This window comes from Cyprinus carpio, chromosome A22 (assembly GCF_018340385.1).
Source record: "Cyprinus carpio isolate SPL01 chromosome A22, ASM1834038v1, whole genome shotgun sequence".
In the NCBI taxonomy this organism is placed as follows: Eukaryota; Metazoa; Chordata; class Actinopteri; order Cypriniformes; family Cyprinidae; genus Cyprinus; species Cyprinus carpio.
Window position 1 is genome coordinate 12,276,267 of NC_056593.1, and position 17,966 is coordinate 12,294,232.

General features: G+C 41.3%; 2 protein-coding genes across 3 annotated transcripts in view; one reads left to right on the top strand and one right to left on the bottom strand.

Annotated features, from left to right (window-relative positions):
* The window catches only part of LOC109046645 (complement factor H-like), a 142,870-nt gene that overhangs the window by 29,897 nt on the left and 95,007 nt on the right, over positions 1-17,966 (bottom strand). The window lies entirely within an intron of this gene.
* The window catches only part of LOC109059329 (complement factor H-like), a 29,292-nt gene continuing 15,545 nt past the window's right edge, over positions 4,220-17,966 (top strand). Inside the window, 4 exon segments of the mRNA XM_042711871.1 lie at positions 4,220-4,297; positions 4,476-4,548; positions 4,831-5,022; positions 5,341-5,547. Of these exon segments, the coding sequence (XP_042567805.1) occupies positions 4,274-4,297; positions 4,476-4,548; positions 4,831-5,022; positions 5,341-5,547 (496 nt within the window). The 5' untranslated portion in view covers positions 4,220-4,273.

The window sequence follows — 17,966 nt, forward strand, 5'->3', positions numbered from 1 at the left end:
AGGGACGGACACACCCGAGGATGCTTTTCTGCGTCAACATCTTGAACGGTAGCTGATGATATTTCGGGTCGTTCAGGTCGATCGCTGCAAACCAATCTCAGGGACGGACCTTTCTTGGGTACAATGAAGTAAGGGCTGTAAAACCCCGTCCTCATATCGTCTGGAGGGACCCGGCTCTATCGTGTCCTTTGCAACCACAGAACAGGGGCATCGGACGCTTTCACTGTAGTGAAGCGGATACCACTGAACTTGGGGGGGGACGCCGGGTGAACTGAATCGCATAGCCGAGGCTGATGGTTTGCAGAAGCCAGCGAGACGGCTGGGTAGCGCTGACCACCAGGCGCTTAGAAATCGTACAAGCGGGACCAGCAGAATCACAGCTGTACCCGCAGTGGGGCAGCGAGGTGGAACACAGGGACCCGACTCGGGCAGCTTGTGAATGGACCGAAGAGGGGTGTGAGTGTGGGGTGCAAGGCTCACCTGGTTCCACAGGTTGGCAGAGGGTGCGTGAGTAGGGCCATCGTTGATGCTTTTTGACCGCCCGCTGCTGCCATCTGACGAAGGAGGAGGATGAGTGAGGTCCGAGGATCTCTGGTGCTTGGCCATCCGCAACTCTCCGTGCCCTCCTGGGACCCGGAGAAAGAGAAATCCGCTATTTCGTGGTTATTTACAGTGCCCTCCTCCAGGGGAGGGAGAGGTGCTTTCACTATCCCCCAGAAAGCGGCTACCTCTCTCTGGGTCACCCGTCCCGGGGCCCTTTTGCTCTTCTGCTCACCGTCAGGTTTGACGGGGGCCAGGACGGGTGGAGCGGCCTGCCTACGGCCAACTCTATGACGCCACTTGCTGGAGGCTGCTGCGGATGCGGCATGGGAGCAGGGTGGACGCAAGGGGCCGCCCTCGGCGATGAGCGGGCTGGGGCGCTGCAACCGGCGAACGGGTGGAGGCAGCAGCTGCCTGCCGGGCAGAAGGTTGGACCACCTTAGTCTGCTCCTGTGCAGCCGTGAACTGCTGGGCCAGGTTCTCGACCACATCTCCGAAGAGGCCGGTCTGGGACACAGGCATTAAGGAACAGATCTTTGTCGGCATCCCTCATTTCAACCAGACTCAGCCAGAGATGGCGGTCCTGGACCACAAGCGTGGACATCGCACGACCCAGAGAATCCGCGGTGACCTTCATCGCTCGGAGAGATCTCTGAGTGACGGTTCTGAGTTCTTTCAGAACTTCTGGATCGTGACCACCCTCGTGCAGGTCCTTCAGTGCCTTGGCCTGGTGCAACTGCAGTAACGCCACAGCGTGTAAGGCGGAAGCAGCTTCCCCGCAAGCCATATAGGCACCACCGGTTAGACCAGACGAATGCCTATAGGCTCGGGAAGGAAGCACCGGGTCTCCCCGCCAGCAGGAGGCAGACTTAGGACACAATTGCATCGCTACCCGCCCGCTCCATTGGGGGAATCACCTAATACCCCTTCGCTGCACCGCCATCGAGGGTGGTGAGGGAGGAGGAGCCCACCGGCCGGTTTCTGGCAGTAAAAGGTGCAATCCACGACCTGGTGAACTCGTCATGCACTTCCAGGAAGATAGGCACCTGGGGCGGGGAGCTGAGAACCAGCGTGGGCCACTCCGAGAATCATCAATCACCAATCATCCAGCCTCGAGGGGTCGGGACGCGGTGGAGGTTTCAACTTGAATAGCTGTCATCTTCGGATCCAATTCAGGCTTTGCCACTGTCCCGGAGGGTGGCAGCGCAGCCGAATCTTCATCTGACCGCTCTCCCTCCAATGCTGAGATCGACATCTGGTCAGGGGGAGGCCCACTGGATACCGCTGGTACGCTCTTTGAAGAGGGCCCAGCGCGTTCCATGGGTTAATCCACTGGATCGGAGATGCAAGAGGAGTGATGGTCCCCAGAGGGTTGGTTCCCTGCGGGGTTTGCGGAGTGTGTTATGGTGATTGGGTGTGTGCTACTCTCCGTGCCCTCCTAGGACCCAGAGATAGAGAAAACCGCTCCAGATCGAGGCAGCAGCAACGGGACTCCGCCCCTTTTTTGAAGGTAGTGGAGCCTGGTTCGCAGCTCCGAGATGGTCATCTTCCCGCAGTGGGAACATGACTCATCCACAAAAGCTACCTCAGCGTGTTTGCCCAGACACGTGAGGCAGCGATCGTGACCATCACCCGTTGCCAGGTAACGACCGCACCCAGAAACGCACGGGGTGAAACGGCATCCGAGACAAAACAAATAAAACCCATTATAAACGAGGCATTTGTTGCATCCAGTGGGGACATAATTACTGATTATAATGACTTATACTGTCTTTTTACACGTTGCGTATCGCACTGCGTAAACATAAAACCATGTCTGCATTTGTTATCTGAGAAACAAACAAACAACAAGCCTGCTCTACTGCTAAAAACTCGCGTTTGAATCATCATTGGCAAATTATTTAAATATAAAAAACTTACTTACAGGCTGTGAGTCAGAAGCGCCAGACTGTCCTTGCAAAGTTTGAACTGCCCAACTTTACAGAAACAGCTATTGTGCCAAAGATGCATTGCAGGCTACTGGTTCAGGAAACAGTCCTCATCCTCCATAAAATGCGCTGCACACATCGGAATATTTGGGTTGGACTGTTCTGGAACAGTGCTGAAATACAACTTAACCAGTGATTTCTAGTCATGTCCTCTTTTGGAAGAACAAACAATGATTCACTTCAACGAAACACACAGCTACTCCACGACATGGCAGCTGCGGCAACAGAGAGAATAAAAGTTACGCCTTCTTTCTTTGTGTGAACATTTGGGCGGTGTTATGCAAATCTTCCCACATAGTGACATAGAGATGTGGGGGCGTCTTACAATGAGCCGTTTTAGGGGGGTGTGGTTGACCCTTAACTTTTATAAAGAATATCTCTTTGGATTTGAAACTTTAGTCTTTGCAAATTTACAGATCTTCTTTATGCACCAAGAGCTTGTAACACACCAAAGAGAAAGGAAAACTTGAAATCGCATCATATGACCCCTTTAAATAAAACCAACATATTGAGGTTTCCATGAGGTTGTGAGGGATAGATTTATAGTTAATCTTTAACTCAGTTTTCCTAGCTGTAATTCTGCTTGTGCAATACCATATGACAAAAATATGATTGTTATGCTAAACCACATTGTGTTTGGTTGCACATTACTCCCAAACACTGGACCAGATAAAGCATAAATACATCACAAACAGAAGACTTAAAAATTGAGAGACTCCCTGATATTGAGGGTCCAGCCAAACCTGGACAAATTATATTGTTTTCATGCTCTGGACAAGACCTGATTTTAAAACGACAGAAAAATCACCTGTCAGTCAAATGGAGAATGTACCCCTTTTTCTTAAATGTGAAGGTAAAACACACAGCAAGTAAAAGCTTCTGATTGGCTAAAGATAGATCCATGGTTAATGTGAAGTATGCTTGATCTTTCTGTTTTTAGAGGCAATGTGTGTTGCAAAACTCACAGCGAATATGAGACTGGAATGGACACCCGGGGTCTCAATCTGAGGTCTCAGTCAGACCAGGACAGACAATAACTCTTTATACAATAACTTTACACAATAACCCCTAATGTGTTTGGAGGGGACATTACAAACAGAGAACAAAATCACCTGTCAGTGAAATGGAGAATGGCGCAGCCCTTTTCCTAAATGTGAAGGAAAGGCAAAAGTCTCTGACTGCTGACTGAACAGAGATACAGTAGATCTGTGGCTCACATGGAGGATGACTGATCAGATCTTTCTATTTTAGAGGCAATATGTGTTGGCTAATATCTGGCTAATATTGAGATTTCTTAATGCCACATTTTCCTGATAACAGTGATGACAGTCTCAGGCAAATGTGGGCCACCACCACACGTGAACAATGCAGATACAAAAGAAATGACAAAAGATCAATACAATACAGGGGAGAGAGTTGTATACGGCTGCTTTAATAAATACATATTGGATTTGAGTCCATCTTTCTCCAGATACTTGACCTGTGAACAAGGAGAATGGAGAATTATTGAGCCGTTTTGCATTTGCGACTACAAACTGAAGTTTGACTACAAACTGAACATGAATTTGTGAAGAGGAGGGCTGACAAGTTTTCGATGATTTGTTTTTTTTTTTTTTGGTTTTTTTGTTGTTGTTTTTTGGGGGGGGGCAGAGTCCTGTTTGGTGGGACAGAGGGAAGGGGATGGTTACTTTCAGCTACATTACACAGACGTCAAAGTTTCATATCATCACCACTCGCGACTGTTCATGAATACAGCTTTTGAAAAACAGGTAATCTGAGGTTTTCATCAGTACTAATTTATGTTTAATACTACCGAAATATTGGCATTGATTTGTGTTAAATTAGGAAAGTAAATGTGCCTTTAAAGACTAAATATTTGGTAGGCAATTCAGTCAATACTGTTCAGTTAATTAACTTTGTAAACTGTACATTTGTTATGTTTTACAGCTTAAAATGAAATACTGTAAGATATTTCTCTTTCTTCTATTAATGATCACGGCTGTCTCAACAAATGCTCAAGGTAACACAATGATACACAGAGTAGCAAAACCAGATGTTTTAAACATCCAATTTGTTGAACATTATATAATAATATCATGGTTATATATCACAATTATTTATAATGCCTCTCTGAGTTTATATATTGTTTTTTGTAATTTTCCATGAAAGTTCATTGACCATAAAAACCCAAATGAAGGTCTAAATTTGAAGTAAAGTTAGCAGACATTAAACTGCTCTGCTCTGCTTTATTCCAGTAAAACTGTAATAGTTTTCTTTTAATGCTCTGCTCTGCTTTCTACAGAAGTTACCTGTGAGGGTGAACAGCTCATCAATGTTGACATTGTAGTTGGAAATCCAGGTAAGGCTCCACCTTATAAACCTGGACATATTTTAGTTTTTCGATGCACAGATGTGAACCTGAAGATGCACGGCCAACGAACAATCGAATGTCTGTCAAATGGAAAATGGGATTATCCATATCCAAAATGTGGAGGTGTGAAGAAATACTGCTATAATATACTTGCTTTGAGTATTTAAGAATTGTTTTTGTTAAAATGTTTGTCAACATGCGAATGTTGAAATGTTCATCATGTATAATAAATGTATGTACAATATTTATTTATTTATATTTATATATATATATATATATATATATATACATTCTTGATAACAAAAAACAAAAATGGAAAGAAAATAAAAAAGGTAATGACAAAGTTTAACATCTATGTGTTATTCATTAAAACATCTAGTATAAATACATAAAAAATTCACACATAAAACCAGTAATGACTAGTATTTAATCTCTCTCTAGATGTTACATGTCTTCTAAACACAAAAGAGAAATACATCAAAATGGATCGATTCCCTGATTTTGAGTGTCCCGTCACACCTGGATATAATTTAACTTTTTCATGCAATGGTCAAGGACTGATTTTAAATGGACAGAGAGAAATCACCTGTCAGTCAAATGGAGAATGGAGCAGCCCTTTTCCAAAATGTGAAGATAAACACACAGAAGGTAAAAGTTTCTGACCCAGCAAAGATAGATTTGTGTTACACATGGAAGGTGCTTGCTTGACCAGATCTTTCTGTTTTTAGAAACAAAATGTGTTGCAAATCTCTCAGAGAACATGAGATCAGATGAACACTGGGGGTCTGAGGTCTCAGTCAGACCAGGACAGACAATAACTCTTTCATGTGTTGGGAGGGGATATACATTACAAGGACAGGAAAAAATCACCTGTCAGCCACATGGAGAATGGAGCAGCCCTTTTCCTAAATGCATCAGTAAGGTCACAGGTTTTCTTAGTCAAGTTTTATTAGCAGTGTCTGCAAGCATCACTATTGCTCATATTAAAGTAGATGCTGAAGTTTGGTACAAAACTCATCAGCACACAAGTTTCTCTTCACTTGAGCCAAGAAGCAAACAACTAGCAACCACCCAGAACAACCTAGCAACAGCACAAAATAACCTATAAACTAGCACTTAGGTGACAAGACTTGCATGGATAAACAAACAACAAATTTTCTCATTTCTAAATTTAATTTGGATCTAGTTTTTATTATAACATATTACATTATATCATTTGTGTGTATTTCATATAATTATATCATATTATATTATATTCTGAATATATCTTCAACATATTGTCTTTTTCTCAAACATTTTATTAAAATTTACCTCATTCTCAAATTAGTAATATTTATAGCATGTTCTATGCTTTAGGTCAGACCACCAGTTGTGGGCCACCACCAGAAGTGGATTATGCAGATACAATAGAATTGAAAAAAGATGAATACAAAACAAGGGAGAGAGTTGAATACAGCTGCTTTAATAAATACACATTGGATCTGCGTCCTTGAATCTCCAGATACTTGACCTGTGAACAAGGAGAATGGAGAGGGAATATTAAGTGTTTAAGTAAGTATGAACACGCTTCACCATAAACACATCATGATGTAATCTTGGATTTGAAGTTGTAGGTTGTGGTGATTAGTTAATGAATGTATATTGTGACACTGATAGTGATATGCTGGGTTTATTTCAGAGCCCTGTACAGTGACGGTGGAGGAAATGAATAGAAGAGGAATAGACTTGGCCTATGCTGATCGGCAAAAGATGTTCGCACCCCATAATGATTACATCACCTTTGCGTGTCAGTGGGGCAAAGTTTTAGCAGGTGTTAGAGAAGCTAAGACAACAGTGTAATGATGGAGTGATAACTTTACCTGAGTGTGTGAGACGGGGAGAATAAATCATTGCTAAAGCAACAAAAAACAAATGTAGCAAATAAAAAAAAATATTGTTCCCAATTCAATTTCTAGATTATTGCAAGTGAAAATAAAGAAATACAAAAAGCAACATTTAAAATGTGCATGTTAAAAGCGACATTAAACCATTTAATGCCAGCTAAGTGATATGTACAATATGTATTAAATAAAATAAATTATTATTGATAATAATAACAATAATAAAAAGAAAAAACTATGTAAGACCAAAGACAAATATAATTTAAAACTTTTCTGACGTAATGAAATGATGCTCTTAGTTTCCAACTTATTAAAATTTTGACCACTACATGCTTTTATGTATTATGATCATGATTTATATGAAAGAGCAATAATACATAAATAATGGACCTTTTAATATTTATATGCATTAAATTGTATTGTACGGTGTCCAAGAGTGCAATGTGCTGCAAATGAAAAAAACACATGCAAATAGAAAAAAAACACCTGCAAAATAAGAAAACAACTTCATCAATTTGACAAAACACATGCTGCAAATGCTCACAACACAAACAAATAAAGAAACGCGCTGCAAATACTCACAACACAAACTAATAAAGAAACGCACTGCAAATAGGCACAGACCATCGAAAATGTTTAAGGGAACTCCAAAAGTGACAAACATGGCTGGGACTTAGATATTTTTATTGCTTTGAAAGGTGAGATTTTTGTTTATTTTAACATCCTGATCATACAATTCCTTTGCTTCTTTCTTTCTTTCTTTCTTTCTTTCTTTTTTTTTAATTATTGTTAGTTTGATTTTTTTTTTTTTAATTATTAGCCTAAATAAAGCATGTCAGCTGGCTAACTTATTTTACAACTTCCCTTACAAAACAATAACCATATGGTTTTTAACACTTAGTTTTTTCTGAATTGCTAAAACACTAAACCCCAATCTCTGAACCAAATTCTCACTAGCTTAAACCAATTTGTCGAATAAAGCACTCTTTCTGCTAAACCTTAAACACGTTCAGACAGTTAGGCTCTATTTGCAAATCTCATGCACTCTTTTTGCAAAAACTCTAAACACTTTCTCAATAACTTAAACACTTATCACACTGTGATGCAACTGTGCTGCAAAATGCTAAAACAAAAGCGGCAAAAGTTAAACACAACTAAAACACAGCTGTCATCGTTTACACACAACGATTCAAAATTGATTTTTTTTTATGATGATTTGCAGTGCATTTCTGTTTTTGCAACGCATTTCTTTATTTGTTTGTGTTGTGAGCATTTGCAGCGCATTTCTGTTTTTGCAACGCATTTCTTTATTTGTTTGTGTTGTGAGCATTTGCAGTGTGTTTTTGATTTGATGGTGTTGCGAGTATTTGCAGCACATGTGTTGTCAAACTGATTAATATGTTTTCTTAATTTGCTAGTGATTTTCTATTTGCATGTGTTTTCTGAAGTTGCAGTGTGTTGAGCTCTCTCGGCCACCGTAGTATTGACACATTTTTTATGCATCCTTTATGGAGATTTGACAAATTCATCATCATCTTTTAAAAAGATAAACTGGAATGCCAGCCGTGCCATATGAAATGTTCTGCACTTTCAGAGATGACAATGATAATCTCAATGTAAAGTACATCAACTCTTTTTAGGCTCTTCAAAAAAAAGAAAGAAAGAAAGAAAGATCATCTGGGTAATAAAGGAGAATGTTATGAAGTTTGAGAGATTTTATTGATGTAAACTTTCCGATTGTCACCAAGACATAAATATTCCTTTTCTTGGATGGGTTCAATATTGTGTGCTTCAAGAATCTCAGGTGTTATTTCACACGGCTCTATGACAGCATAAATATTCCTTTTCTTGGATGGGTTTTATATTGTGTGCTTCAAGAATCTCAGGTTTTGTTTGAATCAAAATAATCATTTGGAAAAGAAAGACTCACTCAGACATTTTGGAGGAGTTTACCATTTCCCATTCTTCACACTTATAATATTCCTTTTGTTTGTCCAGCACATATAAATGCTTGCGTCTTTTTTCCTGATGCTAAAGTCTCCATTTAGACGCTGTGGAGAATCTCTTACCTAAACAAGTAATAGTGTCAGACACATTTTGAGAAGCTTTGTATTCACCTTATTTTGCAACGCAGAATAAAGTTATTTCCTGTAAATGTGCGAGACATAGGATTTATTAAACTATTTACATTATTTGCGCTAAAAACCTGACAGTTTATGATTATAATAATAAATTTGAATATGATAAACAACAGTTTGCAACATCCAACAGCATAACTTTTTTGTGTGTTTGTTTGTTTGTTTGTTTGTTTGTTTGTTTGTTTGTTTTTTGTACAGCTAAAATAACTGGACTTTGATAAAACAGAAAGCCTTTCAACAAATTCAAGTTAAAATTGGCGGTGCCCACTTTTACATTAAAAATAATTTTAGATTTTCATCATTGGCTTGAGAAGTTGTTTAAATTTCAAACAGGCTTTTTTATGGGAGGGAAAATATAGCACATTGGTATTGAAACACTAATTTGATTTTGATTCTAGAGAGCATCTGATTGGACACAGTTCTGGGTTGAAGTTCAAGTTCAGTAATATTGTTTTGCTCCCAGTTTCATATCTTCCCTGAAGTAATAGTACGGTCTAGACACATGCTGGTCACGTGGAACTCCACATCTAATATCTTACACAAGATTCACATGCTTTTGGTAACATGCAGTGAGTTCATCACCAAAATCCAGAAATGTTTCTCTATAATCTTACCTGCACAAACAGGCTCATAGTCCCACTCCCTGTTATCTTGGCATGAAAATGATTTGTTGGTTTCTTTTGTACCATACAGCCAGCTTTTTTCAGAGCAGGTGATCTCCACACTTTCTCCAGCTCTGAAAAATAGTTTTTCCCTCTGGGAAAGGAAGACCGAATCTGACAAATGAGATCCGCGTCAACCACGGCCTGACGCTGAGGGAGGCTGGACTGCGAGTACAGCCAAATCTAAGCCGATATACAGTGGCAAGTGTGATAAGAACATTTCGACTGGAAAATAGGTATTGTAAAAATATCATCATATCAAAAAACATCTGCACGGTTTCAGTTACTGCTTACAGTACTGTATTCTATGCACTATCAGCACTTCTGTTACTTTTTCCTGTGAAATTACTGTACTATTGTATACTGTTTTTTTTTTTTTTTTTACATAGGATTGAGGGTCAGGAACGACAAGGGGAATGTCTCCTATGTTTACAGAACAGCAAGAGAGGGAGATGGTAAACATGGTTTTGGCCAACAATGCTATAACACTCAATCAGATCCAAGCTAACATTATCAATAACCACGCCAGTTTCAACGATATCCATCAGGTCTCAACATCAACACTTGCACGCATCCTAAAAAAAAAAACATATCCAAATGAAGCAAACTTATCGAGTGCCTTTCGAGCGCAATTACGAAAAGGGTGAAACGACCTGCGGCATGATTATACAAAGGTATGTATTCACTTTAGCAGTGTGATCTTGCATACTGTCTTATAATCTTTTACTGTACTGTAATATGTATACTAGATCTACACTGAACTACACAATTTTGCCTGACACTGTTCTTCAGAGAGTTTTACGAATGGATGGAGAGGAGATCCAGCATGAGTTCATTTACGTAGATGAGGCTGGGTTCCACCTGACGAGAACCACGAAGGAGCATAAAATGCGGAACGTAATTATTAACAAATAGCATCCCAGTGTAAGAGACAAGGAATCAAATTATATTTAAGGAAAGAAATTTATTTTCCTTAAAGAGGTGTGTTCACAATGTTCCAGCAGCTACCCTGAAACCACAACAGACCTAAAATCACACTGAAAACAGACAGCCTTCTTATACTGCAATCTCCCCCCCACTTCTTACAAGGTTCCTTCTCTGTAAATTTCCACTTAACCCCGTAAACCAAACCTAGCTGTTTTCAGAAAAAACAATGGTCCTTCTAACCCCCTGGGCTTCATTATCTTCACATCTCTGAGGTCTACAAACCTTCTGTCTTTCCTGCACTAAAGTGTTCAAAGGCTCTTTCTGATACTGTGTGTTTGTCTGTCTTCACACCCGTGAGGTTAAAGGTCTTTATTTGTGGCTAACCTCTCTGTCTTTCCTGGACTAAATTACCCGCACTAAAGACTTCAAAGGCTCTTTGTTTTACTGTGTGATGTCTTTGTTGCATTCCAGGTGACATACATAGAAATACACAAGTAAATCAAAAGGAAAAATAAAAATATAAAAAAAACCCACCACCCAATGTCTAAGAAAGTAAATAAGAAGAAAGAGTAAAATATAAAATTTTTCTACAACAGAGGGGAAGAAACATCATTGGCCACAGGGCTATAGTCAATGTCCCGGGGCAACGTGGGGGTAATATAACACTCTGTGCAGGCCATTACACAGAATGGGGTCCTCCACCGCCATGCCCATATGGGCCCTTACAACACAGCACTCACACTTACATTCTTGGGACCAATTGCACAACCTAACAGCAGCAAATCAAATCGATCTTATGCATACATTGTTGTCTGGGACAATGTGTCTTTCCACCCTCTGCTCTGGTTCAGAACTGGAAACAGCCACATTTTCACCGTCCTATATCTTCCACCATACTCTCCATTCCTCAACCCTATATAAGAGTTTTTTTCTCTGCATGGCGGTGGAAAGGTATATGATCTCCGTCTCCAGGCTGAGGTACCCCTCATCCAAGCCATGGAGGAGGCCTGTGACCAGATGGAGGTAGCAGCAATGCAAGGATGGATTCGTCATTCAAGACGTTTCTTTCTTTCCAAGGTGTCTTGCTAATGACAACATTGCCTGCGATGTTGATGAAATTCTCTGGCCAGCATCAAGCTAGGTGAAGGAGACAATGTTTACTTTCTTTTTTTTTACAGTAACTTTGCAGTACAATACGTAAAGTGACATTTTGTTACAGTATTATGAATCTCCATGTCAACATTTTGGGCGTGTTGACAAATAAATGAGTTTCTTCGGTCTGCAACATTGGTCTTGTGTAGTGTTTGGTGAATTTACATTATTTTTGTACTTTGTTGATGGGCATTACTAAATGCCTACTCTAATCATAGGGAAGTAGAAGTGCTAAAAGTGTTTTAGGTTTATCACAGCAGAGTGCAACTCGTGCAAACAGAGTATAGTAATGTGAAACGTGTGTTCACAGCAGAGTGCAACTCGTGCAAACAGAGTTTTTTAATGTAAGTGTATAGTTTTTACAAGAGTGTTTAATTATGCAAAGGATCTGTAGTGTTTTGCTTATTGGGTGTGTGGTTGTGCTAATTGTGTGTAGTGTTTTGAAAACATGGGCCCTGTTTTGAAAATCGTGCTTAAGCAATCCAAAAAAACTGAGGATACGGGGCTATTGTTGACCTTGATTTTTTTTAAGGATACAGGCTAATTGGGGGATCATTGACAATAAGGGCTTGAATTTCTCTAAGTCTGATTGCATTATTGGCCAAAACGAGGTTTATTATCTCTCTCTCTTGCTCCTGTGTGAATATGAGGCCCACCCTCCTTGGTGTTCTCGACTCAATATCCTATGTTGGCCAAACAAAATACATGTAGCTTACTGTAAAATGATACACGAATAGATACCAAAATGGTTGATACAGTACATGCAGTAAGCTATGGATTTTCTGTTGACAGAAGATGTCCGAACTATTAAATGCCACTGTGTATCTGCTTAGGTTAGGCTGTACTCTCAGACCAGCCTCCCTCAGTTTTAGTCCACTTTTATTACATGGTCCACAATTGCCACAATTTGTAGCACAAATTTCATTACACAGATTTGGTTGTCTTCTTTTTTGTGCATGTCCTACTCCCCCTCCTCCAGGTCTTCCTCTTTCTCCCTCTCCCTCTCCCATTCTTCCCTCTTCCTCTAAAAACCTTGGCCTTTCCTCTCCTCCACCTTGTTCTCTCCCTTGTTCTCTCTTGTTCCCTCTCATCTGCACTCTTCCTCTTCCTCTGATACCGTCCATTTTTGTTGAAGACAGGTGAACTTAGCTGCTGTCTTCTTACAGTGGTTAAAACTGATTGGTGTGTCTACAATTAAGCACCAGTGTGTGCACACGGGGCTGGTGGCTTGTTTTGTTTTTTTTTTTTTAAACAATTGGTTCATGTGTGTGTTTATTTGAAAGCCTTTGCTTGAAAGTGCAAGGAATTTACATCATGATAAAGTGTGTTTAGTGTTTTACATCATGACAAGTGTGGTTAGTGTTTTGCAAATCACTGTGTGTAATGTTTTGCAAAAAATGTGAGCTGACAGTGTGCTTACAGTTGTTGCGCAAATCTAGGCCGGTGTTTTGCTACTTGAGTATAAGGTTTTGTAATTTGTGGAATAGTTTTAATATTAGTGTGTAAGCAAATTGAAAAAAAAACTGTAATGACCCTCCACCAAAACGATTGACGGAGCTGCGCTTGTAACAGAGATTGAGAGAAACAGAGGTTACAAACGACTCATCATAAAAGAAAGAAACTCCATTCCAGTTGTTACGTAGAAGGTTCCAAAAGAGTAGATCAGACTGGCAGCTCCTTCGATCTAAATTACTTGAACATGTCACTCCTCAATGTAGGGCCTAGTGACAGAACTTTGACAGCTGCAATAATCTTGAAATGAATAGTGCAACCATGGGGAAATTGATGCACATAGTGAAATTAAGAGATGCCCTAATAAAGACAAAAATATCTTTGCTTAGAAAACGGAGTTCTGAACCAGCTATTTGATTTTGCAAAAGACAACATAATTTGCTAAATGCGGAACTCAGTTTAACTTTCGAGAAGAGAAAGCTTTCATGGCTTGACTATTAAATGTGATGCCCAAAAAATTCAATAGAGGTTTAAAGGACCCTATTGTTTTTTTCTTCTGACAAAGGAACATTGAGGTTTGAGACGAGAGGCTTTCAACGTAGAGATACAGAGCGATCGGAAGGAGAACTAGGGAAGTCGACCCGGACTAGAAAATCATCTAGAAAGTGAAGGTTGAACAGAAGTTTATAATTATTTAACAGGATCCAGCAGAGCGCTTCCCTAAACGAAAAAAGAAGTTTATTCAAGTGTGCTATTAGTAGACTTCTCTTTTAAACTAAAAATAGGAAAGTATGCTTTTAGTTTACTTTTATGTACTTCTCAGAAAATGGGCTTTATGTTCTCCTCAGAAATATACTTAAAATGACATTTAAGTATACTTGACTTATATTACAAAAAGTCTAAATATACTTGAACTTTACTTAAGTATACTTAATAAAATAAACTTGAAGTATACTTACCTTTTGGTAAGGGTTCTGAGAAAGAATAAAAGATTTTGGACTACTACAGCAACCAAAAGTTAGTCGGACAGAAAAATAAATTTTTTACCTCCATCGATAACAAAAAGATGCCACTGGGAGGGGTGAAGCGGCATGATTTTAAAAGTGTAGGTGAGATGTCGGCTTTGCCCATCCATGTGCCATTCCCTGCTGATTTAATAAACTGAATAGCGTGGTCGACTGAGGCATAGCTAAGAAAGAAACACGTCTTCGGGGATTAAACTATTAATGCTAGGAATATCTCCATTATGAGGAGAAGATAAGTCTATAAGTCTATAAGGAGTATCTTTCTAGTGGCTACTCCAATGGGATTGGAACACCGGGTATGCGTTTAAACAGGGAGGTTTGGAAAGGACCAATTAATAGCCCTTGTCTAGTTCTTTTTGAATTAAGGAGTCAACGCTTCAGGTTCTCTTATAGCGGACAAAAGGTTTTTGCATACTAGAATACCTGGGGGAAGGAAATTTAAACCTTCCAAAAAACTTTGTATGAGCGCCATAAGAAGAAAGTTAACAAAGCATGGGTTAGGCTTGTAGAGATAAATGCTTAGATAGCTCATGGACGTTGATAAGTGTATGTTTATTCATCTTTTCGAAGACTGGGTTGGAGGTGCTTTGAACCTATGAAGACAAACAGCTCTTGGGTGACTGTCTCCACAAATAGCACAGCAATGCAAAAATTTACACTTTAGGTAAGGACACACAGACTTATTTAAATTGATACATACAGGAATACCAGAGCCTTCTGGATTTCTTGCTTTGCTTTGAAAGCGTGCAGAGAACTTGGAACCGGGTTCTGGTTTGAGAGGCAAGATCAACTTTCCCTTGGGATGTTTCATAGGCAGTTCATGGGCACAGGTTTGCCAAATGAGAAAAAGGAGCCACAAACATGAGCATAGAAATTGTTTTGCGGACAAGTAAAAATGTGTCTGCTGATCAGTTCAAGATCGACTATAGACCATCCAGTTTAAGATTGAAGCGCTGGATGTACATAGCAGCTTTTGCAGAAAATGGATATGTGACATTCGTAAAACAGAGAACCACCATAGTTAATAGCCAAATCTGAAATTATAGCGAGGTAAGTGTCTAACTCTGATGTTCTTTTTGGAAACACCTCATAAATAGTGTCTCTGTAAACCCCAAAAGCAGGAATTTTAACAAAATTGATATCATTACCTGCCAAAATCTGTTTTCTTAAGTTCACAGGAGTCGGCGGCTGCCAGAGGAATGAAGGAGGTTCCCGCTTGATGGTGCGAGAATTGCTGAAGCCAGAGTATGACGTGGGGACACGTCATTTTGGGGAACACCTGGGAGTTCCGTGGGGTGCACTGCAGAGTGAGTGGCCAAAGAAGAGGACTTTTCTAGCAGTGACACTCTGGCGTCCATTTTATTAATCAAACCTTTAATGTTGAGGAGGGGCTGCAAGCACTGGGTCTTCAGAATCTTGAGGGATGCTGTAAGGCTTATTGGCTGAAGAAGCGGGAATCTGCCACGGGAGTTGTGTGCTTTCTTTTAGCTTTAGATTTAGCTGGGGCTGGGTTAGACTGAGAAGACGGATTCTGATCAGAGTCAGAAGAGGCGAGGGAAGAGGGAAAATGTGTCTTGATGAGATAATCCCGTTGAAACTGTGATGTTACGATTAAATAAAGTATCCAGGATCCTAGCAATTGGCCAGTCTGAAATGAAAGGCTTGGCGATGGGGACAGACAGACGCTTCTACGTTTGGCAGGGAGGTTAGAAAGTTGTTCTTCGTCAGCGTTTCTAGTGTTAAAAGTGTCATCATCTGGATCTAAACCAGGGTCATTGAGGCACAAGACTTCCTCCATGTCGATGTTAGACATGAACCTTTATCATACTGGTGTCAGGATTGGACCTGTTGTCATGTGTGTCAGTTCCTGTTTTGCCTTATTTGGTCTGTTTCCTGTCCTTGTTTAGTTTGATTATTAATTGATTCCCTGCACTGGTCTGTATTTCGTTATCCTGTCTTTAAAAGCCCCAGTCCTTTCAGTTCAGTTCTGTCGGTGTCTAACCAGTTCCATATGTGTGTCTTCCTCCTGTTTTCCATGTTGGATTTACCCCTGTGTTGGATTAATAAAGACTCTTCCGATTATCCTCGGCTCCATGTTCCTTCCAGCAGGGTATTTGTGACAGAAGACCTGACCAAAACAGTGTAAATTGCGTGTCTACCCTCGCGGACTATGGAACACCAAAAGGCCCAAAATGAGGAGAAGGATCTTATTGACTGGGAATCGGAACTGGAAATTGAACTGCCCCTTCTCCTCTCTCCGTTGTCTCCACTGGTTCTGTCCAGCCCTCCTTCATCCTTGGTTCCCTCGTCCAGCCCTGAGGGGGTTTATGATTCTCCAGTGCCTGCTCCTAGAATGTGTCTTCCAGTGCCAGCTCCTAGAATGTGCCCTCCAGTGGCTGCGCCTCCAAAATGCCCACCATCTCCTGCCTCCTCCACCGCTGTCATCTGGCAGCCCCTCTGCTCGCCCTTAGCCCACCATCTATGCGGTGCGAGCCCTGCGGGACCACCATCCTCCAGTGTCGCCGTGGTCGGAGTCTCCCTCACCTCTGCCTCCGAGGCCCGAACTCCCCCCTCGGTCCGGGCGTTGACCCGCCATCGCCTCTGGACTCCTCTCCACTAGCTGTGCCTAGTCGCTCCATCCCACCAGCTCCGTTGGGCTCCTTCCTCCCGCCAGCTCCACCTGGGTTCTCAGTGTGTTCTGGCTCTGGTCCCGCGCGGATCTCTGGATCTCCGCCTCGGGTCACCAGAGCCCTCGGCTCCACCCTGGCCCCCCGGATCCTCGGTATCCCCCTGGCTCGTCGGCTCGCCGTCTCCTCCTCGGGCTACTGCTCCGCTGCCGTTGGTCAGCCCCCTGGGGTCAGCGGCCATTCCTCCTCCATGGCTCCTCCCACCGTCGGCTCCACCTTGGCCTCTGTTATGGCTGTGGCCTGGGTCCTGCTGGTTTTCTCCTGCTCTAAGTTCCTCCTGTCTCCTCCCTCCGTCGGCTCCACCTGGTCTCTGTCTTCCGGGCCCCCTTCCAGGGGTTTGTCCTCCACCGGAGCCTCCTCCCAAGCTCCCACCTATTCCTCCTGTTGTTGCCTACGGTGCGAGGATGCACCTTCCGAGAGGGGGGCGGAATGTTGGATTGGACCTGTTGTCATGTGTGTCAGTTCCTGTTTTGCCTTATTTTGTTCTGTTTCCTGTCCTTGTTTAGTTTGATTATTAATTGATTCCCCGCATCTGTCTGTTCCTCGTTATCCTGTCTTTATAAGCCCCAGTCCTTTCAGTTCAGTTTTGTCGGGTCTACCAGTTCCATATGTGTGTGTCTTCCTCCTGTTTTTCCATGTGTTGATTTACCCCTGTTTTGGCTAAATAAAGACTCTTCATATTATCCTCGGCTCAGTGTTCCTTCTGGCAGCGTATTTGTGACCAGCTGGAGAGCCCCAGTAACAGAAACAAAGAGAGAGCTCTCCATAGCGTGCAGTGACTGTGCACAGGTTTGCAGGAGACAAGGTTATATAGAGGAACTAGTAATGAATGAGTGAAGCCGATTTGTTGGAGAAGTTACGATTGAATGAACCTATCAGGACACTAATAGAGTTTCATAGCTGAATTATTTATTTATTTTTTATGGGGTTTAGTAATTTATTTGTGAAGATGTTACTGTAATCTGTTACTGATATGGAAAAAAATGAATAATTAAATTACAGTTACTTATGAAAATGTTAAAGATTACAAAAGGAGTTACATCTAAATATTTTCACACACCCACATACAAATTTAATTGATTTCTTTCCCAAATTGCATTGACTGCTCTAAAATCTGAGACACCAATGTTTCCAGGAGTTTAGG